Genomic DNA, 17,384 nt, shown 5'->3' on the forward strand with positions numbered 1-17,384 from the left:
TTACGTTTGGTGGAAACGGTCAAATAGCAATAAAGACACGTCATTTTTGTCACACGTCAGAAATTGTTATTTTTGAGGTTATATCAATATAACAAAAATTGTATTTATTAAGAAATCTATGAATTTCGTTCGTATTATAACAGTGTGATGATTAGTTCTAAAGTTTTGCTGCTTTTAGTTGTAATCGACCAGGTTCTAAGTGATGAAAATATTGCTTTAGTGCAGTACTCAAATCCGTTTCACGGTTGGTAATTTTGGCTTAATTTTTAAGTTTACTTGTTTATTGTAGTCGGCTGTTGTACAATTTATTTTATTTCAGAGTTAGTTCTATGTCGAAATTGCGGAAATGAAATATGTAAAACAAACCACATCATCTCAAAATCCAGCCCCATGTCTCGTCATAGCTTTTATGACAAAGTGTTTTTCAATCAGGATATCTTGGTTCAGAAATTCTTAAGCGGTTTATTTTTTGAATATCCTTTAATAACTACAACGGAATCAACTTGTAAAGGTGTTGGCGAGGTAAAGGTTTTTTTTGGAAAATTAAGTTTTATTGTAATATTCTTGCAACAATAAAACCATTCAATTATTGATAGTTGAAACCATGCAAAATTTCAATGTCATGGTTAATTTCAATAAATTACAGTGGGAAGAAAGCTCTTGGTTTCCTGGATACGAGTCGAGGCTCTGCGTTTGTCCCGAGTGCGGGATATATGTTGGATGGGTGTTTCGACCCATAGATTTAAGGCTACATAGTTCTGAAGCCTTTTATGGTTTAATCTTACCATATATTATTGGAGAAAGTTGTAAATATTTTTGATTACTTGACACCTAATTTGTGGGGAAAGCTTTTTTTTCATGATGATGTTAATTAAATCTTGTGATGAATTGGGTTATTTTGTGTCTATTACATCATCATTGCCTGTAATAAAATCATATTTGTATTGATATCAACATTGTGATACTCGGGAGTGAATTGTTGTGTTCTCCTTTTCATTGTGCATATTCTTTGTTTTATTTTATTTAAAAAGTATTGTTCAATATGTTCAACCTGTACACTATGGTGTTGGTATATTATGTATAAGACCATTTCCTTAAAAATTCTGATTTGACTCAAATGTGATATTGTTGTTGTCATCATAAAACCCCTTCACATGTTAGATTTACTGACTGCCATGATGATGAAGTTAAGCATGATACACACTCAGATGTGTGGCATGGCATGCTATTTATTTGTTACTGTATCAAGTGAGCAGTTTGGTGTGTTGTGGTTTGTGGTATAAACCACATGTGGTAACTTGTTGATAAATGATGAGTGTGTAGCTCATTTAATTGTTTCCTAAAAGAAAAGCCTTTTGTACCCTTTGCACCACCGGCCTGCACCACTGGTGGTGCAAAGGGTATTTTTAAATCCCTCTTGCACCACCAACAAATAGTGCTGTGCTACCATCGACTGTAAAACTAGTAGTAGACTGTAAAATACTTAATAATTTAATTGTTATAAATAAATCAAAACCTACCTAAAAGTTTTAATTTGTGTGTGTGTAAGTGTGCCTATAAACATTTCACTTCAGACCCACGACCACGATACCCCGGGCCTACATCCTACATACAACGAATAAGGTACCAGGGCAACATAACCATAAAGGAGCTATTTTATGATCCATGTTTATTTCTCGGGTCAACTAAGAAGAATTTGATATAGCTCCTTTATGATTATGTTGCCCTGGTACTTTAAGAATTATTCGTTGTATGTAGGTATGAATGGTTGTTATTAATTTTTATGTTATGTTGTCAAATCTGTCCAGTAGTTTCGGAGCCTATTCAGTACAAACAAACAATCAAATCTTAATATTATAATATGTACATATTAATATTATAATATGATTATAGATAATCGTTTTACAGTTAATGGTAGGGCGGCACTATTGGTAGTGTAAAAGGGATTAAAAAATACCCTTTGCACCACCAGTGGTGCAGGCCGGTGGTGCAAAGGGTACAAAAGGAAGAAAAGCAGCATACTTACCTATTCTTGTTTCAAAATATTTAGTAGCAAATATTGTCCAATGTCATCCTTATTGTGTACTTTGGGGCTGGCTACCATAAATGATTGTGGAATTTGTTTTTGTAAATGTATGGGTAATATCAATACCCTTTCAGCATTTTATTAAGATGGATTCCTTTTTTTCAGTTGCTGATTCCCTAATAATATACCCAAAAACACAGAACTAAAAATGACTTCAACTGAAAATTTATCAGATCAAGACAAAGACTTCTTGGCTAAGTGTGAAGAGGAATTTAAAGACAGATACACTGATAAAGATGAAGAATTCATGAAAGTATTTAATGCTGAACCCTCTATTCCTCCCATAATTAAGTCCTGGTGGGTGCCTCAAAACTCGGGTCGAAGAAACGATCGTCGTAATAACAGGCGTCATCATCCGTACGAACGCCACAACAGGGACTATGACCGACGAGAACAAAGTGACAGGAGAGATAACTATAACAGGAGAGACAACTATGAGAGAAGAGATAATTATGAACGGAGAGGATACAATGACTACGATCGGGGAGGATATGACAACCGGGGAGGTGGCTCCCGATTTTATCGTAATTGATACCAATTAATTCTTAAGTACAATGTATTAGGTATTCAGCAAATAAAATATATGATTTCTCAAAAGAATATATTCTCAATTATTATGGCTTGATTTACATTTTAACAACTTATAAATTACATAATAAATCACCAATAAAGTAATGCAGCTACAGCGATCATACGACAGAAATTATATGATAACAGAATAAATAAATATTAAATTTCTCATTGCTACTCAACAAGTCTAGTTATTATAAATTTGTAACAATAATTATGCCGATATAATTTTAAAACCTAAGTTTCTTTTCTACGACATTCCAGATGACACAAACAATAACAACGTCAAAATATTTCTTATGTATAGACGCACGCGCATAATTGCAGATAACTTTTTTACTTTGAATATTTACTTTCCAGCTAGTCCATTGTACTTTCTTTACACAACGCTGTCATCGCGTGGTCTTCACAAAAATATATCTCTTTACTAATCTCGAATAGGAGTAAGTTGTATATTATGTACACGGAAACAAATTAGGTCGATATAGGTAGCCGAGCTGCAAGTGCGGGCGCGGACAAACGAACTAACGCTGTACGACCAGATACTTCTGAGTAACATCATGCTAAGTGACACAATTACTAAGCACAATGACGATTACATTCATCAAGCTTTCTAGGATAACTATTTAAAATATCTTCACTATTTAATTAATATTACACATCGGCTACTCATCTCTGTACTGAAGCATATTATCACAAAAATAAATAATTTCATATATCATTAGTGAATTAACAGTTCATTAATACATTTACTTCAGTGTTTTTAAATAAACCATATCCACCATTGATAAATGGCAGACGCAAATTATAAAATAAAGCTTTAAACTAAGTTGACCAAATTGCTACAAATAAAGTGATAATGCTTCATTATTATAACAAAATGCAACCATAATAATCAAATCACAGTGAAAGAGTAACATAATTATGCTCACTAACTTAAATATTATGACTCAACACATACCCAACAACAAAACATACAAAATCCACTACTACACAAAAAGTATTTATTATTTATACTGCCAACTGTGTTTCCAGCACTAAACGCACAAACATATTTTTGGTAATACGACATTTCGATCGAGACCACCCACCAATTCGGCAAGAATAGATTCAGCATCATTGCCAGCAAATTTGTGAGCATCCACGAGACTACAGACTGCCCGCATATGTTCAATGTTCAACACTGGACAACACACAAGCGGCGCCTAAACACAACGATTCTTCGTTACATATAAAGTTCTACATAACATTATACAATGATTTTATCGTTACAAATATGTTTTTAATCCTTAATAACAATGCACAGTTAATTGTATGAATTGACACGTAATATCGGCCTGTTTCGAGTAGTCGAGCGGCGCGTCGGGCGATGCTTCCGTTCCGTGCTCTCGGGGCGGGCCCCGCTAACTTCACTTACATACGAATGACAATTGACTAGGATTCGTGCACTCGCTCGAGGCCGCGGCGCCGCGCTCGCCGGCGCACTCCATCCGAACGCCGGATGATCGACCGGAGATCGCTCGGGTTCGGCACGTTTGACTAGAAATGCGCGGAGTCGATTCGGCCGAGCGACGACGCGCGCCGTCGCCTTCGAGTCGCGGAGTACAAAATCATTTTCAGACTCATCTGTACCTAAAGTCGAAAGGACTGATTTGTAAAAGTGTCAAACGTTCGTAGCAAATTTTCATAAGATAGTCTAAAGCTTATCGATTTGAAAGTAGAGAGGGGCGCGGGGCGGGGGCGGGGCGTGCTCAGATGAAGGTCCAGCACTCCATGATCTTGACGATGAAGTCCTCGCGCGTGGTCAGCGGCTCGTTGCCGTACGTGGTGCAGCGCTGCGTGCGGCCTAAGTAAAGGTCGCCGTCCAGCCATAGCCCGAATTTACCGCTGCGGACAAACGATTAGATTAATATTATGTTCATACATACATCGATGCATACAGGTGCGATTGCGGTTAAATATCTGCCTTGTCTTGCATAAAAAAAACGCTTGTAATATTGGCAATGGCGATCATGGCGTGATCAAAGACCAATGACAAGTCGCGTGAACTGTCATAGGTCGCGCGACCTATCATCATTGGCCTTTGATCGCGCCGGCGATGGCGATCTGTGGGTCTAGACAAAGTGCAAATTATAATCGCAAACCAGTCGAAAAGTGGTCGAAAAGCCCCTTTTTTGTATGGAGTTTTGACGGATTCGATTTGCGATTCGATCAAAAAGTGCGTTTTATCTAGGGGGGCTGCACGCGTTGGTGTGGTTGAAGCTTCAGACATGACCTCTCACAACGCATACTCGCGTATGCACTGCTTACGCGACAATTCTAGTAAGCAAAAAATAGAAGGTTCTATAAATAAAAATCAAATAGAATGGCCGTGTAATCGTGAGTTTGGGTAAAAGTAATGTGTAAAAGTATCGACGGTAAAAATGCATCACATTTTTCATCAGGCAACATTAGCACATATATACGCATAAGGTGTCACGTAAACGTTTTCTAATTAACATGATCCTAATAAATAAATAAACACTTTGTAGTATCGAAATGCCAGTGACTCATTCACCACATCTATTTTTATCTCGAAAATTAGAACTGTCATTTATAAACAATTAATAAAGTAAACTAAGGTCATGGAAACTTAATAACATTAATCACTTTTAATCTGCAGCAAAAGGAAGAAACAAAATGGTATACTCACTCGCCAGCGCCGATAGATATGTTGTCGTTGCTCCCTCGAATGAAATACATGTTGTCACCGGTCCATCCCCAATACTTGAACTTGGTTTTAACTGGTGGTGGTTGGTCTGAAAATAATAGGAATAGAGTTAAAGAAGTAAAGTCAAGAAGCACACACACAGAAGGTATCAGGAGAAAGTTTGCTTAAGTCTGGAGTTAAGTCTTGGGCGTAGAGTGAAGTTGGTCAAAAGGACTGAAGAAGAAACAAATACTAAAAAAGTAGACTCTTTCACTTTAAGATCATATACCTTGTATCTTTAAGTAACTGTCCTCTCTATAGGTTGTCTGGAAGAGATCGCTTCATAGCGATAAGACCGCCTAATTGTACCTTATGTGTTCCTTTTCTTTCTGTTCTTTTTATGTGGTGTGCAATAAATAGTATTTATTATTATTATTATACCTACATTGTTAGTCCTTTTCAATCGGGCGCAATCACGAAGAACTTATGTCAGCCATCAAAAACATTTCTGATCAAAAGGACTGAATAGGTAAGAAGAAGACCGACTTTCTTCAAGTTCACATTAAAGTCATATAACTGCATTTTTAGTCTTTATAGGAAAAGGTCAGTCAGCCGCAAACATCTAAAAACTCATATCAAAATCAGTCCACCCACCTCCCTTCTCCTCTTTCCCGTCGCTGATGACCTCCTCTTTCTCCTTGGGTTTGTCGGCGGTGTCGGCGTCGGCGGGCGGCGGCCGGCGCGCCTCTTCCACGCGTTGGAACGAGAATAGCAGAGACTCGCCCGTGCCGTAGAAGTGCTCGGAGGGATGCAGAGCGCATGAGGTGAGCGCGCCGAACACCTGGAAATAGGTGATTCTTCATAAGTCTTGTATAAAAGGGTAAAGAAAAAATTGTTTATTTGGCACACAGAATATTTTAAATGGATACAAGTGGGTAAGCTAAGAAGAAATACACAGAAGTCATTAATAAAATTTAAGGCTTTTTAGGCTGGCTTGCACCATCTTACTGTAAACGTGATAAGTCTGTCAAACTCCATACAATAACGCCTGTTGTTTACCCGTGCCTTCATTATTTTAACCCTATCACTTCCCAGCACCTGTCCTATTGGGATAATAATGTAAGTCAATGCTGGGAAGCTAGACAAAAAACTAGAATTCTGGAATCAGATTTTTAGGCATGGTTTTCCACGCCATTTAGACACTTAAGAACGAAACAATGGTAGATTTGTGTCCAACTTTTCCACCAAGCCATCCACGCTCATTTGAGAAGGGCCAACATCCAAAAGAGATTTGAATATAAAAAAATGGATCCCTGTGTGTCCCTGTATACTTTACTCAATACTCACATTGTTGTCAGTATCCTGTATGACAAGCAGCACAGGGCTGTCAACGCGCTGCATCTTGCGGTACATCGACGCGAGCGAGAAGCCGTGCTGGCTCGTGCTGAACGTCAGCGACCACATGTAGCCCTGCGCGCGCGCAGGCAGCACCGTGCAGAGTTTCTCTCTGTAATGATTGAAAAAAAACGGTGAGAAATGAACCCTAAGGTGATGGTTTTAGGCACAGATCACAGAAACTAAAGGGAGATGTGACAAGGGGGCGGGGCCGGTGTCGCAGCAATATGCCCAAAAACAGAACACATTGCTCGTGACAGAAAATGGTGACAGCAGCGACGCCATAAGTAATGTAAACAGAGGTGGAATTGTGTAAAGCAATCGTAATCATTTGACAGTTCATAACGTACAATCACTCTGTCAAACGCTTTGTTTAACTGACTATATCGTACGTTATGAACTGTCAAATGATTACGATTGCTTTACACAATTCCACCTCAGGTTATATTGCTTGCGTAGTACGCTACGCTTCTAGTCCCAAATTAAGCAAAGCTTGTACTATGGGCACTAGACAACGGATATAAACATACTTAAATACTTTTTTTTTGTAAATACATACATATTATACATAGTAACACCCTGACCCGTCACAGAAATTAAAATTCATCATTTCAATTTCTGCCCGGCCGGGAATCGAACCCGGGACCTCTCGGCATAGTAATCCGTCCAGAATCACTACACCAAACGACCGACAAGATGAAACGTTGTCTGCATTTACGTGTGCATTATGTTGACGTGATTGGAAGTTATGATAAAAAAGAGCTATTTTTAGTTAACAGCTTGTCTAGCCACCTACTTTAGAAGTTTTTATATTAACGTAGCTCGTTTTTATATGACAGCAAAATGATATTTAATAGTTTCAAGATGATTATTCATGACTGCATGACATGACTATACTTTCAGATTGTATTTTAGTATGTCGATTGCTGCTTCTATTAGCAAATAATTAAGATGTGAATATTGTATCTTAATTAAAAATAAATAATTTATTAATGAGTACCTACTTAGCAGTCACATTTTTTTCATAGTCAAATAACAGGCCAATCTAGTTACCTAGGTCAAAGCTAGCATGTGTTACACTTGAAACTAACAATCTTATTTTATCTTGAAAATTGTTGCTGTGCAAAAAAAGTCCCTTACTTGAGAAATATTTGTCAAATGAAGACCTGACAGTATGAATAAGATATGACATAATGTATCTTAACAGTGTACGGAAACGGGTTTAATCTGTCTTAAAGTTAAGATTGGCTTGTAATCATCCAAGACAAAAAGCAGAACTGTTCAAATTAAGGACAAAAAGTGGCATTGACACCAAACGTCTGTATCTACACACTTTTAGGAATGTAACTCGATTATAAAACGGAGGCGGGGTTTAACACGACTGGACTGACCGGACTGTTTGCATATCAATGACCAATGACAGTCTCTGGCAGTGGATTTGACTCCGAAATCTAATTCTGTCACAAGAGGTCAAATTAATAAATTAACTTTCATGATTTCAAACTTAAAGACCAACCCCTTATTCTTCAAAAGTAAAGTTAAAAATCTGATAATATACATCTGAAAACCACATTTTATAGAAAATGGCAGAGTTAGGTTAGTGCTCTAAAACAATAGCATTTGTTTTAAATATCTTCACTAGTACCGAATACTTGGACGAATTAATTTCGTCCAAGACTAAAAACAAAAAATAAATAAATGATAAGTAACGAGATGAGTTAACGAATTAAGATCACAAGTGGGTAGTTACACAATAGAATTCGATTAGCATGAATTTCATTTTAGTTGCTAATCTAAAATATATTTAAATGCCGATTTAAAAAACGATAATGGCCCGATTCCACATCATATACCCAATTAGAATACCAGAAACGCTAATTATAATAAAAATATGTATAAACACACACTAAAATTGAGCGATAGATAGTGTTTTGATTGATATCGATTTATTTATCAAGAAGATAAGGTATTTGGAAACTGAAAACCAATAGGTCAGCCAATTATTAAATGCTTATTAATGACAATAATGGTCTTTGAAAAAACGATACAATAATATCGTAAGATCATAATGAAGCAATTCAAGACATATCATTAATCAGTGCTATCGATTGGGTGCTAATGTTTATTTATCTTTCATAAAATGAGCTAAAAGTAGTTTTATAACCTACTTTTTATGTGTTTAAGATTCACCTAAAAAAATAACAAATCTTATTATGAGTTTTTTTTAACTTGATGTTGTTTTAGTTTCTTTATACCTTTGTTACAGCGTGGGACGATGCACATGAGCGGTGTGCAGCGCACCGCTCGTCAAATGTTTGTGTATTTTCCCTGAACAGACGGTAGCACATCAGACTGTAGACTTTTGTTGCAAAAACGCACTTATCACAAATATCATAAAGGTGTTTGCTTTGATGTGCTGCTGTTGTCTGAACATTATGTGTACAGTCAGCGTCAAAGAGGCCAAAAAGTTATCAACCTTATTCCAATTGTAACAAAGACGTGTTGCGAACTTGTTGGCTACTGTGGGTATCACGAACTATTTGACGCTGACTGTGTTTCATGTTGTATCTTACCTGATTTCCATTGTGAATATCTCCGACGTGCCAATGAGGTCGGGCGGCGAGAACTCCATGTCGATGGAGGCGCCCGACGAGTACAGAGCGCGCCGCAGCTCATCGCTCATCGACAGCACCTACACGTAAACACGTTGCTTTAGTTGGTTTGACCTTACTCGACTCATACGCCGCACGTACTATTAAGGTGGCGACTGACCAGATTATCCAGTGTAAACGCACAGAGCGATACGTCAGAAACCAGTTCTGCGCAAAGTAATTGTAGTTTTTTGGCACGTTTTAAAAAGTGTGGTCATGTAGGTAGCTACATTCGTTGCTTGAATACAAAATTATAACTGAAGTTAAACTATTTACGACTTATTATACCAAATTGGTTTAGAGTTACACTTTAACACACAAGTCAGCAACCACCTTGATAGTGAAACGGCTTCGAAACCGAACTTGTGAAATGCAAACGGACATTTTGACATTTGAAGGCGAGAGTACGACTGTGAACGGCAGCAAATGCCAAAATAACACTGATTGTAATTTCAACTATTGAACACATGCAAATAGGAAAATGTAATAACAAATACTGAAGTGTTTAGGGTTCGAACGAATCAGACATGTAGCGTTCACTACATAACAACTTTGTTTTACACAAAAAGTGCCAAATTGATCTTTATTTGGAAGGATCTAAGTAGCGATGGCTTCATACGACAACGTTAAACAGTCGAGCATATAGGATAACTGATTGCAGTTCTAGAAAACAACTATCTTTTTTTCATGGACAAATTACACAATATAGGTACCTAGATAAAACCTGCATAAATATATCAACAAATGCTGGTACAAAGGCGATAAATACATTGTTAGTAACAACATAGTTAAGTATTAAAATATTCTCCATAATATTTACACACTATGGTAGAGTCAATTGTTGTGTTATACGTCATTAACATACAATATTTTTATAGCGTGTTATTTGATAATATCGTTAACCCGTACCAACACACCTATACGAGTATTTTATTGCATTACCTATCATAGCAAGTATTTCAACCTGCACTCAATTTTATCATCAATATTTTATAACAACAGATTATAAAACTCATTCTACCATAAGTACATGCATAATGCAGACGAGTTTCTTACAACAATATAGTTCACAGAGTGCAATTATCATGCAATATGGTGACGTAAAATTGAGAAATCAGATGCAAATGACTTCTAATGACTTGATGAGCTGTGATGATGCTCTAATGACGTGCATTCCCGAACACTACAGTTCACATCCAAGTCCATAGTGAAAGTGCGTGCACAGCGCGTGCGCGCTACATCAGCTAACAAACTATTATGCCAATTAGGTGAACAGGTTTAATACACAAAACATTGGTGTTAAGTTCAATTACACTTTTAAACCTTACCACTTCTATAAAACAGACAAAAAACATAACCCTCCTGGCGCAGTCGGGTAAGAAGTTGTGTTAAAATCGATCCTGTCCCATACGGAAATGGGTCAACGCACTTACTTTACCGAAAAAATATATATTCAAGGTTTAAAAGTGCTGGTTGGATTACTTACAAAACATTTAAACATATCTTAATTTAACGATTTAACACATTCTTAACAAATACTTAACTAATAAGTATTACCTAAGCGATCATAAACTTGAAAATACCAAGGGCCCGTATTACAAAATGATGCTTAGAAAAGTCTGAAATCAGATACCAGAAAATAAACTATTTATTTTCTTTAAACTCAAGAATTTATTCTTATGTATCATTTCATAATACGGGCCAATGATGTGGTAACACGTAGGTATATGTTAATTTAATGAGTTATTTTTAAACATCATGTGGAATTGTTTGCTTTGGTAAAATCGTCGAAACAAACTGTAGGTCAATGCATCTAAATAAGGCAGCTAGTAATTTCACGAATCAAGTTTAAAAACCAGTTTAGGGAACCACTTAAATAATGAAATAGAAAAATAGAATCACTATTATGTATTTAACACAGTGCAAATTACGTTTGAATACATCTTTGTGCTGATCATTAAAATTGTTGAAATTTCCGTATCGTTAGCATCGTTTTTGTAGTTAACTAATTGATATAGAACTTGCGAGAAGAATCATTTGCTACCTAAATGTGATTTCAAGTTATTTGGAAATATTGTAACGTTTAGAAATTGTGTTACTCAATTTTTGAATACGTGTATAAAAAAGATTCATGAAAGTAAATAATTTCGAGGGAGCGATTTATAATTTTAAGATAAAAGGAGTCTTCATTTAAAATAACTCCAAATTAATTTCTCACCTCGCATATGGAATGGATTGTAGATCTCCTGACGCAACCCAAAGTGCTGTTAATATTCCTAGAATGCCCACCATCTTTGCCACAAATGGAGTGTATGGTGCCCCGTCTCCTGCGCATGGCCACATTGAACACGACCAACTCCGCATTCCGTATCTTATTTATTACCCTCCGCACCACTTTTCGAAACAGGCGCAATATCGGCATATTTATTAACGGCTTCTTGTCTTCGGCGTTCATTGAAACTTTACTCCCTTGGGTATTTATTGGTTAAAACGCTTGATATGTCTGATTCTGTTTTCAAGTTCCACCAGGTGTATTTCTGGGGGTGAAATTCAAGGCTGGATTCCAATTGGCGCCATCTTGGCTGTTGCTCAGTGCAGTTATTTTCCAAATTTTACGTCCATGCAGAATTTCAGTCCCGACTTTTTCGAGCGCATGTGGCTACGTCCACCGATACCGATATGAGTAGACCGATTGAGTCGGACCATACACGTTGACAAGAAAGCTTAATTTTATTGATATGTTTATCAGCGTTATCTTATATTTGCCACTAATAAACATAAGTAAGCAATCACCGGATTATCCCATGTTTTATGAGATCAAAAAGTAATAAAAGTCAAGTGCAGAAAATGACGACACTCACGTTGACCACGCCTAAATAAATACTTTTTAATTTTATGCAAGTAATTAATAAAAATATAAATTATTATTTTCACGATGATTCTGATGATGAATATTTTTTTAATTATTGTCGGAATATTCTTTAATATTTGACAACTGTCTCGACACTCTAACATGCCGCTATCGACATTGGCCAATTAATTTATCCATAAGCCCCATCCACGTTACGAACTTAGATAATGTTATCACCATTATCATGTGCATGCCATCAAACCATCGATGATCGTGCAAAATTATCTTTGTTTTTGCCATTAGATCGTTATGATTAAAATTTAAAACCTTAATTGCACACTTATGAACTCGTGTAGAGTCCTTTCAGCTGAATAAATATTGAGTTAGTGTGTACAAATGGGCAATATTTTATGATAATTTTTCTTATATTAGTATGTCAGGAACAACAAACATATTTCAACTATGTAGCATAATTTATGTTTATTAAGTCGTAAAAAATATTAATTACGTATTTTGTAGCCAAACTATTTCATTTACATGAATGTAGATTCTGTGGTAGAGCGCTTAATTTATGTTAGTTCTACGAGCAAACAGTTATAACTGTATCTTAGTTTTTTATACACAATATAATAATGTGATCGTTAATAAAAAAAAAAATAACAAAAAAAAAGTTTTGAAATATGAAGGTTTTTCGTCAAATTAGTACAATTTGATAACAAAAATGTTTTAGTAGGATTAGAAAGGTTTGCCGAGTCATTAAAATAATTGTTAATTAATTTTTAGGTTATTGTTTTTTTTTTCTAGGCAGCGATATTAACAATATGTATGTATGGTTATACAGATAGCGTATTAGCGTATTTCAAGATTATTGTAATCTTAACTCTACTAGAAAACCCTTTATGTGAATACTGGTTTATTATAATCACGTATGGGGGCATAAATTGTACTCTATCAAAGGGAATAGCAGTGATAGTTTTCAGATTAGGATCAATAATTTCAGGGAGAACAAGTAGGTCAAAATGAGACATTTTCTTTTAACATTTTCAACTGTATTACGAATAAAATATATTAGAATAACTATAAAGAACTTGCTTATTAATTTCTAAGAAAAGATAAAATATAGATTGATAATAATCAATGGAAATACTAAAAGTACTTACTAAGAATAACTCACGCGCGTACTTTACGCATTCCTTATTTTTGCGAACTTATTGTTTTTGGCTACTGAAAGACAATTTAATAACTACGTTTTACAGCTCGCAGCTTATAATACGCGTACCTATGCCCCTACATGGCTACAGCTCCTAGAGCCAACCTTGCGAATGCTGGCATACGACGGTCATTCGCCTCTCTCTCTATAAATAGAGAGCCAGTCTCCAAGATGTCAGGACGAATGTCATGGTGTTATTTATTCATTCGGGGTGTTATTTATTGAATTATTCGGCGGTGCGGTAATGCCGGGACTCATTTATGCACATAAGCCAATGAGACCACCAAGGACAAACGCCTAATGCCCATGTAAGAATAACTTAGCGGCAGCAAATTATACGGATTAAATCACGGCATGGCCACGGGTGACGGGTAGGTACGTGATTTTCGAATTTTTTGTTAAAATATTTAGGTTAATTACAAGTTAGCTTATACAGGTAAGAACTACAAAATAATTTTGTTCCTTATGTTGTTAAAAATATATTTTAACTGCTGAATGATTAAGTACATGATGATAACATTTGAGTTCAATGTCAAGACGTCATAAGGTCTGCGGATCTCGGCATTCATATTTCATACTGACATTTTATAACAAACATCATTACAGAATAATGCTGATTGTTCACGATGCCCAGTTTTATGGATTTTGATGAACTCAAATTATAAAATACTTGGATTTGCAATAAAATCCAAATATAACGCACATCATAGCTCTATAGGCAGTGTAGGTAGGGTAGGTAGTTAGATTAGGTTATAAATGCCCAACAGACATTTGATAATTCATTGATAATGGATAATGATTATTTTATCTAGCCGCCTAAAAGCCGGCAGCGAGGTGCGCCGTGGAAGCGCTAACGGTGTTTTGACACGCTCACCTTATCACCGTCGAAAGTGTCAGGCCTTTCCGTAGCCGTGGGCCCGAGCCGCACCATCTCTATCCATTTCATAGTCTGCATTGATCCGCACTAGTCTGTTCACATTAATGGCGAATAGGGCGACAAGTGATGCACCACAAAACACTACGTCCACATCACAAGCCAGAGCCCAATTTAGAAATCACCCACGCGATTACAAGGTTTCGTAATCAAACACTGAACGCCGTGGGTCGCGACTGCTTATAAACAAGAATCGTTTGTTTTTGGTAGCGCGCTGCCGACACACACCAGTCCGGTTTGATGGGCGCGTATGAACTGCGGAAACATTCCTCGGTATTGTGTGCAGCCGACCGCTTGACGAGCCCGCCGATTTAATTAACTCCGTACTTAATTTGCAGTTTCTCAAAGAGTTGAAGCGCGAGGCGAGTATGCGCCGCGACGTCGCTCGGAAACTAGATGCAGAAAAGAAAGGCTCGCGACACAAAATGACAAAACCCGCGCGACGCACGATCGACTGCATAGCTTGATAGCTTCCCACCACCGAGCCAAATTGGCCAGCCAATTCCCGCAATAAGAGTTGATTCATAGCCTACATACTAATCTTTCTTTAATCGTATCAAATGCTATACCTAATGCCGATTTTAGTTACGATTGCGACAAGGTATTTCTACATAAACCTAGATATGGAGACGGATGTAACAATCATGTTTTTGGGGGGGCACGTCGTCACGGGTAGAGTGTGGACAATTCGTGAATCGACGACATTGGGCTTAATGCCAGTGCGCCGGCGCACCGGTTGACCCGCACGTCAAGGTATTATGTCGCTATATCCGGGTTTTCTGCACGATTATAATAAGAAAAAGTCAGTTTTTTGTTTAGTTGTCGATACCAATCTGGCTTGTTGCCATCAAAACATATTGTCACTATTATAGTCTGATCGCTAATCAAGCTTCATTTGTATTCAAGATAAGGTAGATAGGTAGAGATATACGAATTTTTCAGACCTTGTATGGGACTTCAACTAATATTACATTCATATTACAAACAGGTTTAATCCCAAATGTTCTCGTAGTCATTATGTACCAGCGCAAACAAGTTTAAAGTAAATACTGAAAGTTGGAAATTAGTTATGCATAACTAAAATCACTCTGCAACAAGTAGCTGGTAAATAGAATGGTAAAGTAACAGGTTTAGTTAGGTACAAATTCACGGTAAAAAATATATGCAAGCTTTTTGTAGTAGGCTTAAAATAGATCGAGATAATGATGCTGTTACACAATGCTGTGGGAATATTACACAAGGAGATGCGATGTTTTAAATCCCAACTAATCCCAACTAATATTATAAATGCGAAAGTAACTCTGTCTGTCTGTCTGTCTGTCTGTCTGTCTGTCTGTCTGTTACGCTTTCCCGCTTAAACCTCGCAACCGATTTTGATGAAATTTGGCATAGAGATAGTTTTTATCCCGGTTTTTTAACAGGGACGCGCGCGATAAAGTTTTTCTGTGACAGACAAAATTCCACGCGGGCGAAGCCGCGGGCGGAAAGCTTTATCTATGTTTACCTTTGTGTCGAGCACTTTCTTAAGTTCATGGCAAACACGCACTGTTTTTAACACAATTGATTTGTCGATTGTCACAAACTAGAGCGTGCAAACTTTAGTTGTTCACCGCGCGCGTTTAAAGATAGCGCAGCACTAGATCGCTTCTGTGTAGGGGCTGCATATGAACCCGTGGCGGTGCATAAATCATCCTCGTTCAGCGGCGACATCGCACAATTAAACACGATTAACTTTGAGACGGATTAAAATATAAGTTTTAATAGGCTAGTTGCCTAAAAAATTTTTTTAGTCCGTAATGTTTAATATCAAAAAATATTGGACACATGTAATTTTATTTGTCAATCTAACAAATAATTACATAGTTATAGTGCGTTGAAGTTGCGCACGACGTCACAACGTGCGGCATTTTTAAGCAAGCGTTGACGTCACGGGCCTCTTCTTATGAACTTTGGGGCGCTTTATCTCTTTAAATTTTCATTAGTTTGAAAAAGTGAAAAATACGTGTAGAGTATTTTTTGATAAGTTAACTGACGGACTAATTAAAACTCTTGCTTTTTGACCCAGGCAACATCCCCATTGTAGGTTTGTTGTCGACACGAAAAGAAGAAGATTGAAACGCCTCAACATGAGATGCAAATTAATTGTCGGATGCTCTCAACGTTGATCCGAGAGGACAGATCTGTTAACGCGCGTGCTGTCGCATCGATTAAGATGTCGCGCAGTTTTACAGAATGGATCTTAGATTAGCTGTAATTAACATGAAGATGTGACACAATTAATTGTAACTTTAAATGTCTTCATTAATATGGATCTACTTACATTCTAGATCCATCTTAAATATTTTGAATATGAAACAAGATTTCAGGAATACATGAATCATTGAATAGAATACCTTTAGTTTAAACAGGTATAAGACAAAACATGTGCAAGTTCACGTGAACCCTAACTTTTAATCATAACAAGCCATAAGTCACGTGTAATATTTATCTACTAATCTACTGCTGATAGATGTCTACAAAGTCATCTATAAATATGCAGAGCCTTCATAATCGATATCCTTAATATTATCTTGATTTCTAAATATTAACCTACAAGGGTTAGGGTTGGGGTTGTGGACATAAGACAGGGTCATAATGTAACGTGTATTGATAGGAAAACTATCATCAATATTTATAGCCACTTTAATATTAAAAAAATGCAGACGGTTTGATCTTTTAAAAATAACAGTAATGCATACCGAACTCTACAGAAAACACCGTTGGAATTTATGGCTTTACAAATAAAAACTCGATTTATCCAGTTGCAAGTAAATGCAGCCGGTTTAAGACGCATTTGTTACTGGATACCATATCGCCAATTAGCGTGAGACTAATAAAAACTCGAGCACAATTACTTTTATATTAATGTGCAGTGCATAAGAAATCGGAACTTAACCGTACCTACAAAATGATAGCAACGCGGTACAAGTTGGTATAAATAATAAGTAAAAAATAAATA

The 17,384-nt window shown here is 36.7% G+C and overlaps 3 protein-coding genes across 26 annotated transcripts in view; 2 read left to right on the plus strand and 1 right to left on the minus strand.

Moving 5' to 3' along the window:
• Window positions 1-14: 14 nt before the first annotated feature.
• LOC114356641 (uncharacterized) lies at window positions 15-2,493 on the plus strand. The gene is made up of 4 exons (XM_028309924.1): window positions 15-244; window positions 320-522; window positions 647-806; window positions 2,192-2,493. Exons 1-4 carry the CDS (start codon window positions 148-150, stop codon window positions 2,230-2,232), a joined length of 501 nt encoding a protein of 166 aa, XP_028165725.1. The 5' UTR covers window positions 15-147; the 3' UTR covers window positions 2,233-2,493.
• On the plus strand, window positions 2,235-4,195 carry LOC114356631 (uncharacterized). The gene is made up of 2 exons (XM_028309887.1): window positions 2,235-2,592; window positions 4,095-4,195. Exons 1-2 carry the CDS (start codon window positions 2,235-2,237, stop codon window positions 4,193-4,195), a joined length of 459 nt encoding a protein of 152 aa, XP_028165688.1.
• mtd (TLD domain-containing protein mustard) overlaps window positions 2,718-17,384 on the minus strand; it is a 136,234-nt gene continuing 121,567 nt past the window's right edge. For 14 of the 24 annotated variants that reach the window (XM_028309918.1, XM_028309907.1, XM_028309906.1 and 11 more), the window contains 5 exons: window positions 9,314-9,432; window positions 6,693-6,852; window positions 6,000-6,186; window positions 5,349-5,454; window positions 2,718-4,543 (listed from right to left, as the gene is read on the minus strand). In XM_028309918.1, coding sequence (XP_028165719.1) covers window positions 4,408-4,543; window positions 5,349-5,454; window positions 6,000-6,186; window positions 6,693-6,852; window positions 9,314-9,432 — 708 coding nt within the window. In that variant the 3' untranslated portion in view covers window positions 2,718-4,407. Of the gene's footprint in view, window positions 4,544-5,348; window positions 5,457-5,999; window positions 6,187-6,692; window positions 6,853-9,313; window positions 9,433-11,609; window positions 12,290-14,326; window positions 14,826-17,384 lie in introns of those variants that run through there. The other 10 variants (XM_028309900.1, XM_028309899.1, XM_028309895.1 and 7 more) reach the window with 4 other exon arrangements.

The sequence above is a fragment of the Ostrinia furnacalis genome, unplaced genomic scaffold, assembly GCF_004193835.3.
Source record: "Ostrinia furnacalis isolate ACB-3 unplaced genomic scaffold, ASM419383v2 OfSCF2841, whole genome shotgun sequence".
In the NCBI taxonomy this organism is placed as follows: Eukaryota; Metazoa; Arthropoda; class Insecta; order Lepidoptera; family Crambidae; genus Ostrinia; species Ostrinia furnacalis.

Coding starts and splice junctions, on each gene's coding strand:
- LOC114356641 (XM_028309924.1), top strand. CDS start 148: ATGATTAGTTCTAAAGTTTTGCTGCTTTTAGTTGTAATCGACCAGGTT. Junction 245..319: donor GTACTCAAATCCGTTTCACG/GTTGGTAATTTT, acceptor ATTTTATTTCAG/AGTTAGTTCTATGTCGAAAT. Junction 523..646: donor CTTGTAAAGGTGTTGGCGAG/GTAAAGGTTTTT, acceptor AATAAATTACAG/TGGGAAGAAAGCTCTTGGTT.
- LOC114356631 (XM_028309887.1), top strand. CDS start 2,235: ATGACTTCAACTGAAAATTTATCAGATCAAGACAAAGACTTCTTGGCT. Junction 2,593..4,094: donor AGGATATGACAACCGGGGAG/GTGGCTCCCGAT, acceptor ACAATTGACTAG/GATTCGTGCACTCGCTCGAG.